Source organism: Heteronotia binoei, chromosome 21, assembly GCF_032191835.1.
Source record: "Heteronotia binoei isolate CCM8104 ecotype False Entrance Well chromosome 21, APGP_CSIRO_Hbin_v1, whole genome shotgun sequence".
Taxonomy (NCBI): Eukaryota; Metazoa; Chordata; class Lepidosauria; order Squamata; family Gekkonidae; genus Heteronotia; species Heteronotia binoei.
In genome coordinates, this window is record NC_083243.1 from 78311115 (window position 1) to 78332405 (window position 21291).

At 42.1% G+C, this 21291-nt stretch overlaps 2 protein-coding genes across 2 annotated transcripts in view; one reads left to right on the forward strand and one right to left on the reverse strand.

Annotated features, from left to right (window-relative positions):
- Window positions 1–494: 494 nt before the first annotated feature.
- DNAJC17 (DnaJ heat shock protein family (Hsp40) member C17) overlaps window positions 495–21291 on the reverse strand; it is a 34343-nt gene continuing 13546 nt past the window's right edge. Inside the window, exons 4-11 of the mRNA XM_060262894.1 lie at window positions 20326–20413; window positions 20018–20100; window positions 19610–19706; window positions 19163–19212; window positions 18290–18367; window positions 17471–17551; window positions 16844–16966; window positions 495–771 (exon numbers count right to left, since the gene is read on the reverse strand). Coding sequence (XP_060118877.1) covers window positions 652–771; window positions 16844–16966; window positions 17471–17551; window positions 18290–18367; window positions 19163–19212; window positions 19610–19706; window positions 20018–20100; window positions 20326–20413 — 720 coding nt within the window. The 3' untranslated portion in view covers window positions 495–651. The remainder of the gene's footprint in view (window positions 772–16843; window positions 16967–17470; window positions 17552–18289; window positions 18368–19162; window positions 19213–19609; window positions 19707–20017; window positions 20101–20325; window positions 20414–21291) is intronic.
- C21H15orf62 (chromosome 21 C15orf62 homolog) lies at window positions 11933–12986 on the forward strand. The gene has a single exon (XM_060262895.1). It carries the CDS (start codon window positions 12037–12039, stop codon window positions 12559–12561), a length of 525 nt encoding a protein of 174 aa, XP_060118878.1. The 5' UTR covers window positions 11933–12036; the 3' UTR covers window positions 12562–12986.

Genomic DNA, 21291 nt, shown 5'->3' on the forward strand with positions numbered 1-21291 from the left:
AAAAAGGGTCCAGGTAATAGGTGTGAAAAACCTCAGCTTGAGACTCTGGAGAGCCACTGCCAGTCTGAGTAGACAATACTGACTTCGATGGACCAAGGGTCTGATTCAGTATAAAGCAGTTTTATATGTTTAATGTGGTAAGCATTTCTATAAGTCGCTGCACAGTTTAACTGCCAAGCAATCTCTGGCAGATCCCACATGACTAGAATTATGTATAAACTGGCTCACATTTTGTCACTGGGAGGCGGAATGTGGCTGACAAGGAACTGGACAAATAGATCTTTAGCCCAGGCAGACTACCTGTTGCCAGAGAGGGTTGGATCCTGGTGTATTCCTCTGGCACAAGGAACTTTCCTCTGGCACAAGGAAGCAGCTCTTATGATGGAGGAGATCATGCCAACACTGGTGGAATTGCCTTGTATGTGCCCTGAGCCTGCCTCGGCAGGGAGGGTGAGGTATAAATCGAATAAATAAATAGTAAGATCCAATCAATCTTAAAGCCGTATATCAAGATTTTTTATTTCCACACTAGATATATTAGCTTTACCAGTTTATTTACTCAAGAACACTATAACAGTTTTTTAAATGGGTATTTATTGACTTAATTTAAGCAGTCAGTGGAAGTGAAAAAGACTTCTGTTCTTCTCTATATTATGCACAAGACTCCTCATCTTCTTGTTTCATCTGCTCGATCAGTTTCTGTCTCTCAGCGGCTTGGCGCATCCGCATCATCACAAGACTTTCATAATCTCGCTCAGAAACCACAGAACCCTGACAAATAAATGACAGCAGTCAATATTTAGGTGGATTCACTGTTTGCATGTTTAGAAATCTTTTCTGGTAATACTCAAAAGGGGAGGGGGGAAGCCCCATCACAACAGCACACAAAGAAAGTGGCAACACTTCACACAGCAATGCGCAGAATCTAAAGGGTCAGCTCTAACTGCTACCTCATGACTTCTGCCAGTAAAATTTGTTCCACAGCATGCTAAGGATTCATTTCTTGACTAGTAAGCAGAACTAAAACAGTACAAGTGTAATCACTGATAATCTGAACTCTGTTAACCTAGTAGCAGTGAGCAGGCTGCATCCTTCATTTTCTGTTAATACTAAAGTGCTAGAAATCATGACGAATTGGTCTTTTTTAAAAAACAAAACACAAGTCACTTTGAACCATTTTCTATGACTTTTTAAAATATAAAAAGCCTAACACTTGAAACACCCAGATTCTTAACAGTGACTTGGATGAATGGAATAAATGGTCCTGTCAGGTTAAATGGTTGCATTCAAAAAATATGCAGAGTAGTGGAGTTCATTAGATATGTACTCTGTTTTGGTGCTCAAGAATGTGATGTAGAAAATATGTAATATCTTGAGAGGATCAGTTCCTGCCAGTGATCAGCTGTCCAAGTCCATAAAAATCATACAAATAAAACAATCAAACTTAAAACACTTTAAAATCAGATGGCGATAATCCCAGTTCAGACTGCTAGCTACTTTGCACGCAGGGGGAGGAGGCAAAATGCATCTAGAGAATGGAGAAGGGTGCCAGCTAAGATGGTAACCATCACTGTCCTCAACTGAAAGCCCGGCAGAACATCTCTGCCTTACAGGTCCTGTGGAAGTGCATAAGGTCCTGCAAGCAGGGCCGGCGCATGGGAGTAAGCCAAGTAGGTGGCCGCTTAGGGCGCCACTCCCTGTGCCTGCTGCCATCCGCCTCCCTGTGCCTGCTGCCATCCTGCACTTGCTGCCATCACAAGGGGGAGGGTGTGGCAGCAAGCATGCTCAGAGCCGGCTCTTAGTGCGCTCATTGCCTTTTAGACTGCTGAGGCTTCCCGAGGCTCAGGAGGCCTCTGCAAAGTCTGGGGAGGGGATGTGCAGCGAGTGTGCTGCCTTCCAGACTCTGCTGAGGCTTGGGGCATGGCAGTGATGTCATTATGACGTCATCGGGGCACACATGGAAATATCAATAGGGGGTGGAGTATTGGGGTTCGGCCTAGGGGCGCAGGCACCCCTAGCACCGGGCCTGACTGCAAGGCCATTATGAAATCCGGCAGAGAGTTCTTTAGGGCCAGAGGTCACCAGCAAATTGCTGTCTAAGGAGCATTGAGCTCTCCCAGGGACACAACGGTCCTGTAGGTACATTGGCCTCAAGGCCTTGTAGGTTAATACCAAAACCTTGAACTTGACTTGGTTGCTCCACTGTGAGCCAGTGTAGCTGGTGCAGCACAAGTTATAAATGTGCCATCTGTGGTGTTCCCACCACATTCTGGACCATTTGGAGCTTCCAAGTCAGTCTCAAGGATAAGCTGGTGTACAGTGAGTTACTGTAGTCTAGCCTGGAGGTGACCATTGCATGGATTACTATGGCGCAACAGGAAAGAGGCCAATTGCTAGACTTTGTGCAGATGAAAGAATGCCAGACTGGCAGTGTGCATGACTTGGGCCTCCATATTCAAGGAGGGATCTAAGATCACTCCCAAACTCTTAACAGATTGTGCTGGTGTCAGTGGTATCCCATCAAGAGTGGGCAACCTATCCCCCAATCCCAAAGGCACCTCCCCCTGCCACCACCGAAGCTCTGTCTTGGCTGGATTCCTATTCCATCTAACCAGCAGCCAAATTTTGTGAGGTGGTATCCAGGTGACCATCCAGTAACAGATACACCTGGGTGTCATCAGCATATTGATTGTGCCCAAGCCTGAACTTCCACACCAGCTGGGCAAGGGGGTACATACAGATGTTAAACAATACTAGGGAGAGTAGTGCCCCCTGAGAGACCCCACATATTAAGGCGTGTCTGGATGACAATGGAGAAAAAAATATTTGGAAAAGGAGCAGCAACAGCAGAAATGCCTTCTGAAGCTGTGCATGTAATGGGGGGAAAGCAAAGGTTACAGAGCATGAATCACTGTATCAGGACAGTTAAACTTCAGGAATAAGATCATTGTTCCTTAATGGGAAGTGAGGCAAAAGACTGATGGGAAACCACCTGTAGTAAATAACGTAGAAGCACAGTGGGAAAACAGTCTGTGCGCTAAGCAAGGCAACCATCTTTTTCTTCTCTTGAGGCCTACGCATAAACTGTCTGTATCTTATTGTCAAAAACTCAAGAATGCTGAAAGAAGCCTGGGTATTTGCCAGATCTCCAATTCCAAATTCAAGGCTTTCCTTTTTGAATCTGAGATGTCTGAGCCAAGAGAGAGATCTTGGGGTTGTGGTAGATAACTCACTGAAAATGTCAAGACAGTGTGCGTCTGCAATAAAAAAGGCCAACGCCATGCTGGGAATTATTAGGAAGGGAATTGAAAACAAATCAGCCAGTATCATAATGCCCCTGTATAAATCGATGGTGCGGTCTCATTTGGAGTACTGTGTGCAGTTCTGGTCGCCGCACCTCAAAAAGGATATTATAGCATTGGAGAAAGTCCAGAGAAGGGCAACTAGAATGATTAAAGGGCTGGAGCACTTTCCCTATGAAGAAAGGTTGAGACGCTTGGGACTCTTTAGCTTGGAGAAACGTCGACTGCGGGGTGACATGATCGAGGTTTACAAGATAATGCATGGGATGGAGAAAGTGGAGAAAGAATACTTTTCTCCCTTTCTCACAATACAAGAACTCGTGGGCATTCGATGAAATTGCTGAGCAGACAGGTTAAAACGGATAAAAGGAAGTACTTCTTCACCCAAAGGGTGATTAACATGTGGAATTCACTGCCACAGGAGGTGGTGGCGGCCACAAGTATAGCCACCTTCAAGAAGGGTTTAGATAAATATATGGAGCACAGGTCCATCAGTGGCTATTAGCCACAGTGTGTGTGTGTATATAAAATTTTTTGCCACTGTGTGACACAGAGTGTTGGACTTGATGGGCCGTTGGACTGATCCAACATGGCTTCTCTTATGTTCTTATGAAGTGCCATAGAACAGATAGTCATGGGAAGATAAAAGAAATAGGGATACAGCCACATGAAGCTAAAATTTTGTGAACATTGTTAGAATTAGTGACAGTCAGTGTATAATGGTTAGACTGTTGGATCGAGAAGACCCAGGTTCAAATCCCACTCTCCTATTAAGGACACTGGGTGATCTTGGCCCTTTCACTGTCTCCTAGCCTAATATAGCTCACAGGAATGTCAACATAAAACAGTGGAGGGAAGAATTATGTAGACTGCTCTGGGTTCCTTGAAGGATAAACATAATAATAATATAATAATAAAATTTTATTTATACCCCGCCCTCCCCGCCGGGGCAGGCTCAGGGCGGCTTACAGGGTGTGGCAAAAGCCATGTTAAACAATAAAACAATTATACATAGTAGTTGTCTTTTCAAATTGCTGGGGCCCACAGAGATGGTTTATTGGCAATTCAACAATCGAGCAAACAAAAAATTTTAAATACTTGGGGATCACTTTTAACCACAAGTTAAGCTGGGTTTCACATCGTAACAACACCATCAACTTGGCTAAGTGTTCAGCTGCTCAAATTAAACAGTTTTTCTTTGCAAGGGGCAACCAATTAGTTCCAGCAGCTATTAAAGTATTCAAAGCCAAAACGCTTGCCCAAATCCTCTATGGTATCCCTATATGGATCTCAGCTTTTACCAGGAAAGTGGAGGGCATTCAAGCCTCATTCTTTAGACAAATTCTTGGTTTGCCAAAATGTGTGTCCTACTTTGCTCTCTGCTCTGAAGTGGGTCAGTCTTTGGTGGAGACAAAAGCCTGGATTGCAGTGTTTAAATTCTGGCTCAAAATTCATTTTAGAACAGATCCCAACAGCCTTCTTGATTGTATGAAAAGAGACCCATATATTTCGTCCTGGACAGCAGTGCTTCTGTCTAAACTCAATCAATTGGGGTTAGAGGTAGATGATTTTTCTACCTCTGAAGAGTCATATATCTTCAGATGTATTAAACTGAGACTGTGGGAATTGGAGGAAACGAAATTACGGCCAACTCTCCCTTATACTTGCTCTCCAGCTTCCTTAGGTCTTTATGCTTTTTGTGGCAAAATGCCCAATTATCTATCAGACCTAACCACTCCAAGTCATCGCAGGGCATTTATGTTGGCCAGACTAAACGCGTTTCCCTCCAAAGTTTTACAAGGGAGATATCAGCGAGTCCCTTTAGCCGACAGACTTTGCTCCTGTGGAGCGAATACCCCTGACTCAATCCAGCATATATTGCTTGATTGTTCTTTTTACCATAACCTCCGTAAAGATTTATTTGGCAAGCTTTCTTTTTCTCCAGATTTGTCTATTCTGCCACCCTGTTATTATTTATTGAGTGATACTGAGGGGGTGGTTAGTGAGGCTGTGGCAAAATTTCTGGCTGACATCCTTAAATTTAATTCTGACCATGTTTGAATGTATCTGTAAGCTCGGTTTTATTTTGATTTTATCTCCAATGTTTAAATTTTTATATTCTGTGTATTTTTATCTGAATCTATTATGCCATTAAAGGTTTGGTATGGTATGGTAATTATACATTTCTATACCATTTAAAATTTACCATTAAGTTTAACATAATATAAAAGTCTAAAATCAATCTAAAATAATCTCATCTCATTGCTATCTCAGTTATTTTGATGTTAGTGATGCCATGATGTTTATTTCAGGTTCCATCTTGGAAGGCTAGCCAGAAGAGGGCGGTTTTGCAAGCCCTACGGAATTGGCTAATGTCCCGTAGGGCCCACACCTCTTCCAGCTGGTTCCACCATTGGGGTGCTTTTATAGAGAAGGCCTGTTCTCTAGTTATTTTTAGTTTGGCCTCCTTTGGCCCAGGTACTTCCAGAAGGTTTTGTGAGCTGGATCGCAGTGCTCTCTGGGGAACATATGGAGAGAGGCGGTCCCTAAGGTAAACAGGTCCTCGGCCATATAGGGCTTTAAAGGTAATAACCAGCACCTTGTAACGAACTCGGTAAACAACTGGCAGCCAATGCAGCTCCCGCAGCCCAGCCCACACATGTTCCCACCGAGGTAGGCCCAATAGCAGTCTGGCTGCTGCATTCTGCACTAGCTGCAGTTTCCGGGTTCAGCACAGGGGCAGCCCCATGTAGAGGGCATTACAGTAATCTAGCCTCGAGGTGACCGTTGCATGGATCACTGTTGCCAGGTCATTGCGCTCCAGGAAGGGAGCCAACTGCCTCGCCCGCCTAAGGTGGAAAAAGGCGGATTTGGCAGTGGCTGCTATCTGGGCCTCCATTGTCAAGGAAGACTCCAGTAGCACTCCCAAGCTCCTGACCCTGCGCGCTGGTATCAGTGATGCACCGTCAAAAGTTGGAAGGGAGATCCCTCCCTCCGGACCACCGCGCCCTAGACAAAGGACCTCTGTCTTTGCTGAGTTCAGCTTCAGCCCACTCGACCTGATCCAATCTGCCATGGCTTGCAGCGCCCGGTCCAAATTTATAGGAACATCGGCAGCCCGGCCGTCCATCAATAGATAGAGCTGGGTGTCATCCACGTACTGGTGACAACGCAGCCCATATCTCCGGGCAATCTGGGCAAGGGGGCGCATGTAGATGTTAAATAACATCGGGGAGAGAACTGCTCCCTGAGGCACCCCACAATTAAGTAGGTGCCACAATTAAGTAGGTGCTCCCCCCCAATTGCCACCCTTTGTCCCCGACCCTCCAGGAAAGAGGAAAGCCATTGCAAGGCTAGCCCCTGAATCCCTGCATCGGCGAGGCGGCGGGCCAGCAGCCGGTGGTCGACCATATCGAATGCGGCCGAAAGGTCTAACAGCAGCAATACTGCCACACCGCCTCGGTCCAGGTGTCGCCGGAGATCATCCATGAGGGCGACCAGAACCGTCTCTGTCCCATGGCCTGGGCGGAAGCCGGACTGGAATGGATCCAAAGTGGAAGCGTCATCCAGGAAGCTCTGTAACTGCAACGCCACAGCCCTCTCTGTAACCTTGCCCAAAAAGGGCAAGTTTGAGACTGGCCGGTAATGAGCCAATTCGGCCGGGTCTGATGTAGCTTTTTTCAGGAGGGGGCGGACCACTGCCTCCTTCAGAGGGGTTGGAACATGTATTAACAGAAACACATTAAAGCTGCAACAGATCTCTCATTATAGATGGAATTCATTACCACATGGAGATGACAGCCACCTTAAGCCAGCAAGGGCAGGTCTTTCAGTGGCTATGAGCCATTAAATCCAAAAGGAATCTTCATTTCAAAGGCGGTGCACTTTGAGTAGCAGATATTTGGGAGAAACAACAACCACCACTGATGGTCATTATCACATTCTGTTTGCTTCCATAGTCAGTCAGCTGGCTACTGCTAAAAACAAAAAGCTTACCTCAAGGAGTTTGATCTGATCCAGCAAGACATTTTCCATACTCTGTAAGATATGTAGTTCTTTGCCCTATGCCTTCACACCATTTGTGACATACCACATGAACAATGAAGTTGGGGTGCACTATGATGCACAGTACAGATTCCAAAGGGGTAGCTTTTGTAGAGTATGGCTCACTTCCCTGAAGCCTATCAGAGGAAGTGAGCTGTGACTCAAAAGCTCACCTTGAAACACAAGTTGTTAGTCTTTAAGGTGCCACTGAACTGTCATTTCATTCAGGGCAGATTACCTTGTGTCTTTAAAATGTGCAACAAAAAAAGTACTGTTCTCACTGTACTCTCACACAGATAGCTCTATGGTTTTACTCTGTTGTATCCAACTCCTATTTTCCACCAATAATGTTTACTTTTCTTGGAAAAGGGAGTGGAGGTAGGAAAGATTTTAACTTTGCTCCCTGAGCTGTTTAAGGATCCCTTGAACTCCTGAAACTGAATTATGGGCAATTCCATGGATAATCTGGAAAGTCCTGTCCTGAGAGCTGCACTCTGCTTGCAGTTCATTGGATGTGTAACATTAGTACTGAAGAGCTAACATAACTTCATGAGTCAACCACTGTGATCAAGTTTCATTATGGAATTCATATAGTTTAAAAGGGCTAGATAATAATTGAGAATATTGGTTATACTTTTTTGCTGGATAATAAGTGAATCTGTGCCCAGCAATCACTTTCCCAAGAATAGATGTATTTCCCAAGAACAGATACTTTCAGGAATAAGCATTGATCTTAACTTCTTAGCATGAGAAAGGCACAGTTATAATACTGGAACCAGATCTAGATGAATTCTGCAAGATGTAATTTGCCCTTGCTAGAGGAAATCAGTTTGATACTCTTGTGTTATACTAAGTTAACAGGCAGTATAAAGTGTATAATACAAGATCAATGACAAGCTTAATCAGTATTGCTTATGATGCCAGATGATACCTCATCCTTCCCCTAAGGAGCACAAGGCAGTGTTGCATCTCTCCCCCCCGCCCCACATCTTCATAATCCTTTGAAATAAAGAGCAACCATCAAGGTCAAGGGGGGATGTGAGGCTGATCTCCTTAGTTCTCATCCAACACACTCTCAACAAATATCACACTGGCTCTCATCCGATACTCCCTCTAAGCTGTGGAGTCTTGTGAGCAAAAATTCTACTTTGTGAGTGATTGAATTTAAAGTTGTGAGCTACTGAGTTTGCTCTGGGGCTGTTTTTCCTGAGCCAAGACAAAAATGTGTGAGCTAGAGGCTAAAAAACTGTGAGCTAGCTGACACTAACTCAGTTTAGAGAGAACACTGCTTTCATCATCAACATATTCAGGACAAGTAAATGCAAACTAATTATTTGCATGAGTTCAGGAGGAAACACATCACTGGACAAGGGACACACAGATTCACCTTAATACTCTACACATTGGGGCCAAGAATCCCAGCTACAAATACAAGTTGATGGGGTGTGAACTGGCAGAGACTGACCAAGAGAGAGATCTTGGGGTCGTGGTAGATAACTCACTGAAAATGTCAAGACAGTGTGCGTTTGCAATAAAAAAGGCCAACGCCATGCTGGGAATTATTAGGAAGGGAATTGAAAACAAATCAGCCAGTATCATAATGCCCCTGTATAAATCAATGGTGCGGTCTCATTTGGAGTACTGTGTGCAGTTCTGGTCACCGCACCTCAAAAAGGATATTATAGCATTGGAGAAAGTCCAGAAAAGGGCAACTAGAATGATTAAAGGGCTGGAGCACTTTCCCTATGAAGAAAGGTTGAGACGCTTGGGACTCTTTAGCTTGGAGAAACGTCGACTGCGGGGTGACATGATCGAGGTTTACAAGATAATGCATGGGATGGAGAAAGTAGAGAAAGAGGTACTTTTCTCCCTTTCTAACAATACAAGAACTCGTGGGCATTCGATGAAATTGCTGAGCAGACAGGTTAAAACGGATAAAAGGAAGTACTTCTTCACCCAAAGGGTGATTAACATGTGGAATTCACTGCCACAGGAATGTGGTGGTGGCCACAAGCATGGCCACCTTCAAGAGGGGTTTAGATAAAAATATGGAGCAGAGGTCCATCAGTGGCTATTAGCCACAGTGTGTGTGTGTGTGTGTCTATATATAAAATTTTTTTGGCCACTGTGTGACACAGAGTGTTGGACTGGATGGGCCATTGGCCTAATCCAACATGGCTTCTCTTATGTTCTCTATAGAATCTTGAAAAAAAAAAAGACTGCATGGAGGGCTCATTACATATAAAGGAGGAGGCTTTAATGCGTACACAAGAGACTGCACTAATTTACACCATCAGATGCACACACCTTTAAAAATGTTCAAAATAGTAACACAAGTCACAGTTATAGAATCCAAGTCTATATTTTAGATATCATGAGAAAGAAGAGGCAAAATTCAGCAGCCAAGTCAGTCACATTAAAATAGTAACATTCAACACAAGTGCAGTCCAATGATGGCTCTTTAGAGCTCTTAAGACATCGAGCCTACAAACATGCTGTCATGTTGCTTCATGGTGAGTCATGACTGCTAGAATTCTCTTATCACCTGACATGCTTCATTTCAACATTATGGAAAAAGAAATCTACCACTTCCAACTACAACTAAAAATTACATGAACTTACTTGAACTTGTTAGAAATAAACCCTACTAGGTATTATTCCCTATCTTTTTCCTCCTACAGTAGTCACTTTGAAGCATAATATGAAAAAAAGTTCAAATATCCCACAGAAGTCTAGCTTCTCCCGAGGCTCTGTAGCAAGGGTTGGTGTTTCACAGCTCTGCACACACCTACTTCCTGCAATCTCAGCAATTAACTAATAGTGTAAATCCCAGCCTCTGACGTGATTGAGTCAGCAAGGGCTTGGCATAGAACGCACACAAGGGAACTTCAGCCTGAAAAAAAACAACAACGAGGAACTGAGGAGAGACAAGTGGAGAGCAAAGAACAACGCTGAAGGAAAGGTGACCAAGAAGAGTGGAGGAGACACAGCCACTGTCCCAAGGCAGGAAGCCACTGACACCTGCACGCTGATTGTGCTTCCTTCACAAATCTACTCTTGGCTCCTTTTGTGGTCTACTATCTCACAGTAAGTAATAACCTCCACATTATTCTCTTTCTTCTAAGCTTCCTTAATATTTCAATGTATAAGGCTTTTGAGATTATCTTTGGGTAACAGGCCATTCTCTTAATGATGGGCCGATAGTGATCTGTTTACCACAGAATATTAAAATGTCCCCACTGCTGTTTAATGCTCTGGAAGAGGAATAAAACTGATTCATACAGCGACATAACAATGCCGATCTTCACTTATTTGATTTAACAGTCAGGCTCAACAATTCCTTTCTGTGTCAAAAGGATCAATACTGGTAAAAGTGGTCTAAAGGCCTAAACAGGGATGGGCAACTGCCAAGCCACTGCTTATAATCTACATTAAGTGGAACAGACAGGTGGAGTGAGAGGTCAAGCACTGGCAAATCAGTAGTGAGAAAGTCTGGAGGCAGTGAATATACAGATAAGGTAGGTTATGAGAGATGGTGCAGAGAAATTTGATCTTACGGAGAGACATTAAGAAAAGGAAATTACCTGATGAATAGAAAAAAGGAACAACAGAGGAGAAAAAGATGCCATGGGCAATATACATATGTGGGATAGATTTATGATCTGGTAGAAAACAGTGTGGAAGAAGGGGTGCCTTTCCCACTCAGCCATTTTACTGCACCAAAGGTCACTGAAATGCATTAAAGAAACTATGTAAAAGAAGAGAAAGGAAAACTGGCTGCAGGATTACAGAATTTGGGGTGATGGGTGTAGTTCCAGTGGATATGAAGATGGCTGGCAGCAGTGATAAAAATGATCTGCAGATATGACATAGGGATGGCGAGTAGTCACTAAGCTCACTCACCTCTTCGCATTCAGCAACTAAAATTGAACCCATCACTGTGATGGACTGGATCAGGGGTTTGGCAGCGAGTTAACCCCTTAAACCATGGTTGCTGCAGCAGTGTAAGGGTCAAGTATGAAACCTCTCCTCTCTGACTGTCCTATCCATTTATGTGTGTTGTTTAACTGTTGTATGTATGCATGTATTTCTAAAGCTAATTTTAATATTTCAAATTGTTTCCTGCCTTGGGAACTCTAAGTTGGGTAGAAAGGCAGCACAAAAATCGTTTAAACAAATAAACAAACAAACCCCATTCTGTGCATAGCAAACATTCATTCTGCTGTATCTCAGCAGGCTGGGATGACAGAGCCATGCACTTCCTTCTTTCAAATGCTTAAATTATGATTTATGTTCTAAAAACTATCACTGGCTTTAAGATTCATGGAAGTTGAGGCCCATTTTGTATGTATCTTCCAGCATTTGGAAGGGAGTGATGCATGCATACAGTGCTATCTTGGGAACCAAGATAGTTTACTAACCATACTTTGGAGGCTAGGAAGATTACCTTCAAACACATTCTAGTGTATTCATTACATAGTGACTCATTGAATAGAGCTGGCACCATGAGCCAGGATGTTCTTTTAGTGAAGCCAGTCTGTTGTTGCTGTTTTCCCCTTCTCTTCTCCAGGAACGGCTAAGAAAGGAGATGCTCCTGACTTTTAGAACCTCATGTCAGCCTGAGACCAAGGCGTGAGGCCTCCTTCACCCTGAGGTTGCCAGCCACCAGTCTTTTACTATTTCCCTCACCATGGACACTTGGCAGAGAGGATCCATCAGGTCCTCAGGCTTCTTCAAGCGTCTATCACTCCGGAGAAATAAGAAACTGGGCAGTCAAGTCCTTATCTTGAATCAGAACAGCCAAACGCTAGATTCTAATGGACAATACAACAAAAGGGAGCTCCTCAGAGACCTGAAAGGGCAGCCGAACTACTTGTCATGTCAGAGTGAACAAAACCTAGCCACCAAGATGCAGCCGCCTCCCAAACCACCGCGGCTGTACCTGGACACTGCCAGCTGCCCCAATATAATAGACCACACTGATTTGCCCTCAGCAGAAAATTCATTTCGAAGTCACTCCCATAAGGCCACTCAGACGCAGTCAGATCTTTTTTGCAAGAACCAAACTATGGACTGGTGCTACTCTGAAACCATCTCATGGCATGGCACACCTGATCCACTGGACTCTTTCTTTTCTTTCAAACTTGACTTGGGCCCCTCGCTCCTTGAAGACATTCTGCAGACACTCAAAACCAAAAACTTGCTATTGAATTAACTGCCGTTTTAGTGGTTCCAGCTGAAACCAAGGAATTAATAATCCTCCTGAACTACTGGTTCTCCTTCACTGTCAGTATACACCCAAAGACCATTCTAGGTGGACCATTCCCACTGAACCTTTTATAGTACACTAATCAGGAAAAAGCATAACCCTGTTTTGGGTATCACTGGAACTGCTGCCATTCCTCTCATATTTGCAATCATTTCTCCTTTCTGTCTCAGTCTGTTTCAGTCTGGTGTGCAGGGAATACACCTGTACCCTTGAGCCATTTCAGAGTCTAAAGCAAATATGCATGCGCAGGAAGAGTAGGTGGTTATGGCACAATGAGGAATTCACAGATTTGTTTGTTTGAACATCATCTCCACAACCTCAGCTAGATATATCTCAAAACCAAAACTCTGCCATAAAAGACTTGTTCAGAAGCAGAAAGAAGAGCCTTGAAATCAGAGGCAATTCAGAATATAAAGATTGTCCTTTATTCTAGTGCATATTTGTCTTCATCAGTACTAATTAATGGGTACATTAAAGCAACTGGAGATTCCCTGTAATTATTTCACTTTGTAGTCATCACAGGAGAAAGGAATTTTTAACAATTGCGTCTACAAGTCGTTTGTAAAAAAATGAGCAAGAGAATGTATATTCCTGTCCTTATTAAAACTATTCACTTGGTCTTTTTTGTGCTACCTTCAATCTCTATCAGCAGTGTGACTGGGGCAGCCTTGAATATTTAATCTGTCCCATGCAAGAGGCCTTGAAGGAAAGTAATACAGCTATTGCTCTACTATTCCCTTAAAGCAAGAGCCAGCCACACTGGTCCACAAGGCTTGCTTATTTGATCAGCTGGTTCCATGGCTATGTTGGAAGTTACTGATTTAGAGTTACCACCTTGAGCCGACCACTCTTGTTTACATGTACAGGGAACCCCAGCCACATACCTTTACTCACAGATCAGTCTCAGTAGAAAGCATGCTTGAATTGAATTTTGAACCCCACCCATTTTTGCATAGCTGAGATGATGATGTCATCTTTTAAGGCTAAAGCAAGCCAAGAGTTCCTAATTAACCTGCAACTCTTGCCCTTGAAGCAAAAAGGATAAACAAATTGGAGACAGAAGTCAAGGTTTATTTTATCAGATTAATAATTTGGCTGAGCAGTTTAACAGCAATGTTAAGCTTTCCTGGTATGGAACTGTACAGCAACACAACTTCTCAGCAAACATACCAAGTGATTCCTGCCTTAGTGGAGGAAAATGATAGCAATCTTATCAAGTTGTTAGATGCAACAAGCCAGAAGGTATTTGCTTTATTTGGATCTCTTCATCTTTGTAGAAAATGATTTTCATCTCATTCTTCTGACACAATATGCATCATAAAATACAAAATACAGAAGACGCTGCTGCATTTTCATAAACTGTAATTTTTTTGTGGATTAGATTGTTAATGGCTTTATTAATTGTAAACAATCTTGAAGACTGAGTAGCAGAAAAGTGGGATATCAGCATTTTAGAAGCATGCCAATCAATAATGCCACTGAATTTTACCTTCCAGAAGCACCAGGATTGCAGTATACACAAAACAGGGTGCATGTGTGCTTGCTGGGTGGACAGATGTTAACTAGAAAACTAATAATCACATGAAAAATACAAAACACAAAAACAATCCCAGGGCGGGTAGGACAAGATCTAGGGGTTTTGTACTTTGTAAATACTGTGGGCATATGAGGTGAATATTAAAATTTATAAATAGGTAAAATGGCATACAGCTTGAAGAGACTATGGAAGATAAGTTTGGTTAAGAGGGCAACGTGGAGAACAAGATCAAGTTACTAACACACAGTCCTAATTTCTGGCAACCAAAATCCATTTTGGGAATGTCAGTGGAAAGCAGTGAGGTGCTGAAGAGGAGGACTCTTCTACAGAAACAGGGTGGGGAGGGATCCATCACAGGCATGGAATACCTAAAGTGTTGGGCTGCACTGGAACAATTGTTCAAGTTGTTGGTCATAGGAAAAGGATCCAAAAGACAGTGCCCGCAGTCCACATATGATTCATGAGATACTCTTTTGACTGGTTAGGATTTTTGTGCAGAGGCCAGGATTTGAGAATTTACTTAAACAATCTACACTGTAATAAAACAATGGACTACAGTTTGGGTTCTGCAGGCAGGGCTGTAATTTTGAAGAATTGTGCGACACTAGAAGCTCCGAGAGTATTTGTTTCATTTGTATAATTTATACAGGTTTCAAAATGCAGTTTTTTTGGCTGTTAATTACACTTACTTTTTTAGTTCAGAATTCAGCAGATCATTTTGAGGTTTAAGTCAATCTCATCACTTTAGGCAACTAATGACACTTTTGAACATTTGGTATTGGCAGCACTCTTGTTTTCCCAACTGTTTTAGTTTTATCACCCTTGGGTGCTACTGGTTTCAAGAAAAAAACCAAGGGCTTCTGACCTGATTTTGCCTGAATGATGTATCCATCTAGATTACCTCTAGTTGGGAACACACTGAAACATCACTGTTGAATATACAAACTTGCTAGAAGTACTTCAGGAGGATGTTCTGTTTAGTTGCTGGAGGGTGTGAAGCAAAAAGCTTACTAGTGGATACCCTAATAGCTGGAGCACTCATGACAGAAGGGGCCAACCTGTGCCAGTCTGTTTGAGTACTGCAGCTCTCTCACTCCAAGTTATCACCCGAAACACAGCTCCCAGCTTGTTTTACCCTTCAGCTCAGACAAGCTAATCCTTTGCAGCAGGCCAACTACAGCCTCCCAGTAACAATAATTTGTTTTGGAAACAAGCCTAGTCTGAAGTCAAAGGTTTCTCAAGAAATAGTATGCAAAGCCAGAATACTAGGGTTAGCCTACAGAATCTAGAAGAGAGTCTAGATGGAAGGGTGTGTGTGTTATCTGTTGCTTTTCTAAAAAGGGGCTCAGAGAGACAGTGGCGACTGATATGGGCCAGTGACAGAAACCACTATTTTGTTAAGAAATTCTACCTTAGTTCAAAACAGTCTGCAGCTTCTGCTTGATTCCATCCAATTACACTCCTGTTCTCTACTATGCTTCAGGTATGAATACCTATAGTTGAGGCAGGAAAGATGCCCTTTGCTAAAAGAGCCCTAAGTGTACCTTTGACAGAACAGGAGCAGGCCCAAACAATACCCAGGGAGGGAGGGTTAAGAAGCAGCTTCTCAGGAATAATTATTTGGAATTAACCACAGAAAAACCTGCTGGCAAATGAAGGGAAGGAGCATATAACAGCTGCCAGAACACTTGCTTAATAACGACACAACTTCTATTTTGTCACCTACACAATGTTGGGAAAGGTTTCCAGGCCATGTGTAGAAAGAAGAGAACAGACTGTGTCCATGAGTCCTCTATGGGTTTGGGGTCTGTTTATGCAAAGAACAAAAAGAGCCATGTGTAGATGTGTGGCTGGGAGAAAGGTGGGGAGAACCTTCCACAGTCCTACTTATACAAGAACTCTCGCTTGACAGATATCATTCAGATCAATATTTTTAAATTCTGTTTGCCTAATTCCCACTTCCTCCACCACCCTCCCAGTTACATTTGTCCAGTGCGTTTCATTTGTGAACTCTTTAAAGAACACACGCATTTATTTTTCTTTCACAAATATTGTTAGCTGCCTAAAAAGGAAAGGCCAGAATAAACTGTCTGTTTACAAATGCTATTATAGAGGTACTACAAGCCAAATGTAGATGTGAAGAGGATACAACTAAGTTCTAAAAATATCCCCCCTCTTATAAGTGATGCGGTTTTAGACATATTTTCTCATTGGCTTGTTTTACACAGCAGACGTAGAAAGAGTCCAATGCATATACAGGTCCCCCTATGAATAGTGAGGCTTACTGTCAGTACAATGAGAACTTCCCTGGACAAAATACTTATACCACTAACTTCTTTTTCTGAAAAGACGTTAACGTACATCTCTTCCCAAGGCTTGTGTTTCTTCAGCTGCGCATCCAGTGACCCAACCATAATATGATAGACATTGCCACAGTCCCCCTCTACACATTTTAGTTAGTAATAATTTAGTTAGTGCCTCATTAAAGCATGTCTACACAAACTTACATCCAGATTTATATGTTTTAATTAAAACCAACTCACAAATTTTAAAAACCAACACTTTTCAATGTCACAGAGTTACTCAGTGAGCATCTACCACAGAGAACAGTAACATTTTGCTACTACCCATACTAGGTATAGTCAGAATAGATAGATCAAAAATTTAAGTAGGATCTTGCATTTCTCTTACCTCGGCTATCCGTGGATGGATGGTACCATCAGAAAACACTGTGCTGTTCTGTGGCTGGCCCTCTAGCCAGGAGATCTTTAGAGGATTGTTGATCAGGCCAACTTCATTCTTTACTGCCATCTCCTACCAAATAAACACAGTGTGCCATTGCAACCTCTTTTCCTTTCACTGATCCGTGCTCTCCAATCAAGCTCCAGGAAACAAAAAAATATCCAAAAGCCAAGAAATTAAATTGTTGAACTAGGTGAAACACAAAAGCCTTTTATTTCAAAACTTTTGCAGGGCCCTCCTTTCCAACTCCTGTCTGAAAGCTTGAACATAATGACTGGACTTAATACAACAACAGGAGGGACAAGGATGCACAACACAGACCCTCTTTTTGGTCCCATACCTCTCAGGAGGCTCCCCTGACCCAGGGTTTAGAAGGCTACAGTGGAAGGAGAACACAGCAAACTCCTGCTTTACAAGTTATGTTCCACTTGCATAATCATGTAGGATCTAAGCCGTTACATTCCACAGTTAACAAGCTAACCTAGCCTCTTTCCTACATATCAGTAGATACCTCCTACATTACCCCAACCACTCTGGTGCACCAAGAAATCATTAGTCTTTAGTCAAAACACTTACAGCAGCTTTCACTGTGGCAAATTCCACAACTGCACTCCCGGTCTTCTTGCTTGAGATCACTAAATTCAGAACTTCACCATACTGTCAGACGTCAAGAAAAGTACAATCAGATATAGATCTAGGGGAGAAAGTTCTAAACTGTGAAAACCAAAGTTCTTGCTGAAGTTTACATAAAGTACACATAGCAAAAGTACTGTAACAGGATCAGGGACAATACTGGAATGGAAAGTACTAATCATATTTTTCTTGAAAGAATCTTAGATCCTTTCACAGATATTACTACAATGGTCAGTGACACAAAAGAGATCACTGTTAAAAAAGAATTAAAATACAGCACAGCTATTAAAAGCCCCACATACCATACATCACTCTTCTCATAGGTCCACTCAAGATCATGGCAAACAACACATTATATTAGAATTCAGTCTAGTTCTCAATTATTTTTCAGCAAAAACAAAAACATTTATTCTCAGAGATGAACAAAGGTCTATCCAATCTGCCTACTGGTTGTTTAGGACATTTTAGCAATCACAAAGGAAGTGATCATTTACGGTAAGTCACTCTACTTAGAAGCCATTTAGGAACCTTTCTACAAGAATATTAGCTATAGGAAGCCACTATAGGAATTATAGGAACTATAGCTATAGAAATTTCTAATGGTGCTCCTCCTTATTAAAAACAAGGAATGAAAGGACGTATAACAACCGAAGTGGGAGCCATATAGCTTTGTTTGTGCAGAAATTGACATCACGCTTCTTTGCTTAATCACACAGTATATTAGGCAAAATCAAAAAAAGATATAACAATGTGGAACAAGACCTTCTGTAAGATTTGCAGAAGAACTTCTTTTGAATAGCCTCCTTTTGTCTCATCTTCTTTCTTGCACTTCCATCGTAGCTGAGGGGGGGGGGAGGGGAGTTTACATGATTAGTTTTGCCCACTCCAATACACCAGATCTAGCATCCAGCAGAATCTTTCAATTGTTTTGACACCTATGTTATTATATAAAAGACTATATATTCAGATGTCATTGTACAAAATGATCCACAAAGTAACCTGGACGAATTATTAGGGACTGTGGTCTACTCTATAGAGTTTGCTGTAAATTGAATCCTACTATGTAGTCCTGCATAATTTAACATGTCATGTTAACATTCATACTTTGCTTCAGTTGTTTTTTTTTAATTTCTGGTTTGTTCTAAAACTCAAATCCTATTTCATTGTTTACTGAATATCTTAACCAGTTGATTGCATTGACTCTGTGTAATCTGCCTTGAGCCCCAGTGAGAAAGGCAGACTATCAATAATGTAAATAAAATAAATAAACATTTTTGTAAATATACTGAAGGGGTTATCTATGTGCAGATAAACAGATACAAGCCTAGGAAAGACTTCACATTTCAGAACATCTGAAAATTACTACATACATCAAGTAGCATCTGCAACCTGTCAATATCCCAAGTCACTGACACTTAATGTCTAATTACCTTCATCCTAGTGCCTAGATTCTAGATTAAAGTGCAAGGAACACATTAAGGTGAGGTAAGTGACAACTCCAGTAAGCAGCGAGGATGCCAGAGGCAGTCCAGCTTTCTGGGAGGCTGGAGGCGATTCACGTGGCTTCTACTGATGAAAGATAAGTTATAGTTGGCTCATCTCTCTTCATAGCTCAAGTTTTTTTGAATGTCTTACTTTGAGCTTGGGGGTTCCTTTGCCTTTCTCTCCATACACATCTTGTTTGCCTCAAAAAAGAAGAAAACAAAAGGAAAACTTCAGTGTCAACTATTCCAAAGCTAAACCACAACCTCCATTTTAGAAAATTAAAACATTCAAATAGTTGTGTTCTGGATCGCCACACTTTGATTTAATCCCACTGAACATTCATTAATCCTCAACACCCGCCTCTTCTGAAAGGGGATACAAAGATTCAAGAGGGGTGTCAACTGCCAGATGTTACACAGGGAATCAAGGGCACAGCCTGGAAAAAATTTCTGACTTGAAGCTTCACAGTAAGAAAGACAAGAAATGAGTGATTTTTCTATAAGAGTATGTGTAACAACAAGCTTCTTTGAGCATCAGATAAGACCACGTTCCAATCCCAGACAAACAGAACATACAGAGGTTCTTGTCTGGCTTTACCTTGTAGTCGCTGCTCTCTCTCAAGTTGAATTTGCTCCTGGATGAGTTTTTGCTGCTCCTCCAATTGGCGGGATCCCTCTTCACGTAGCCGCAGGATCTGGGAAGAGAGGCAGAAGGCAAAAATGGTGGCTATGTTGCCCCCAAAATGACTAACTTTTTTCAATGAAGACTATTTATAGCAATAAGGGAAATGGTTGTGAAAGCTAAGTGACTCAGCATTCTTTCTCTTCAACCGCTAAATCCCTTTATGCTGCCTCTTCACATAGCCTGAAGCCCACAGAGCCCCAGCTTCTTTTATTCCATATATCTTATCATTGGCTTTCTGCTCATCAACTGGGCTGTATACACAAATGTTTCCATACCCATTTCTACCTTAATAGAATATTGTACTTGGCATGCCAGTTTTACCTCTTCTTCCAATGTCCTGGTTATTCGGATCTCCTCCTCCTTGCTAACTTGGGTCTGGGCTTGTCTTTCCCGGGCTTCAAGGTCTGGAAAAAAAAATCACACAAACTCAGCAAAACCAAAAACAGTCCAAATTTCTGCTAATAGCAGGGGCATTTCACAGAATCTGTTGCATGTAACTCTTACCATCTCAATTTATGTAAAAAAAGGAATTTTAATGGAATTTATGGAAAAGTTATGATTTATAAAACTCAATGGGGGGGAGTAACAGCAATTTGGTCTTTACTCCTCATGTAGTCTCCATAACATACCAAGCTTGACTTTTTTTCTCCTTTCATCAAGTTTTTGAGTCCTTTCAGCTGCCTGTTTTTTTGCTTTTCTCACTTTATCGTATGCTGCCTGTTGAAATAACAAAAAGACCAAAAATAAATAATATATGAGAAATGGTAAAATCAAACAAAGGAATTCTTCTAGCTGGCATTCAAAACCTGTGCATATTTAACACTAAGAGGATACTGGCTTGCTTTTTTCTACTCCCAAGAATCTCAGTCTTGGTATCTGGAGTGGGGGAAGGAAAGGTAGTCCAAGGAGACATTAGGGCTTGCATCCTAAACCCATTCAAGTGGAATAAGTACCACTGAAATGCAGCTTATTGCCAGGTAAGCTTTATTTTTTTTGGGGGGGGGGCTGCATTGTTTATTAGATAGGAAGCATAGCAATACTTTGCATACTGCAAAATGAGATGTGATAAAAATGGTTTGAAATACTTTCAATACAGCTGGCTCAATTGTGGATCACTATAGACAGCATGTAGGACTGGTCAGAGATGAGGAATAACTAAGTTATCAACTAAATTAATTATTAAAATTATTTGATTTAACTGTTGACAACAGTTGTACGATTTTAATTAAATATGGCATGACTCAGATTCAAAGAATGGATGTGCACATGCTCATAACAGCTCTGGTTGATCCTTCTCCAACAGCCATTCCTACTATAGTTTGAGCCAGTTTGGTGTAGTGGTTAAGTGTAAGGACTCTTATCTGGGAGAACTGAGTTTGATTCCCCACTCCTCCACTTGCACCTGCTGGAATGGCCTTGGGTTAGCCATAGCTCTGGCAGAGGTTGTCCTTGAAAGTGCAGCTGCTGTGAGAGCCCTCTCAGCCCCACCCACCTCACAGGGTGTCTGTTGTGGGGGAGAAGATATAGGAGATTGTAAACCGCTCTGAGTCTCTGATTCAGAGAGAAGGGCAGGGTATAAATCTGCAATTCTTCTA

Coding starts and splice junctions, on each gene's coding strand:
- C21H15orf62 (XM_060262895.1), top strand. CDS start 12,037: ATGGACACTTGGCAGAGAGGATCCATCAGGTCCTCAGGCTTCTTCAAG.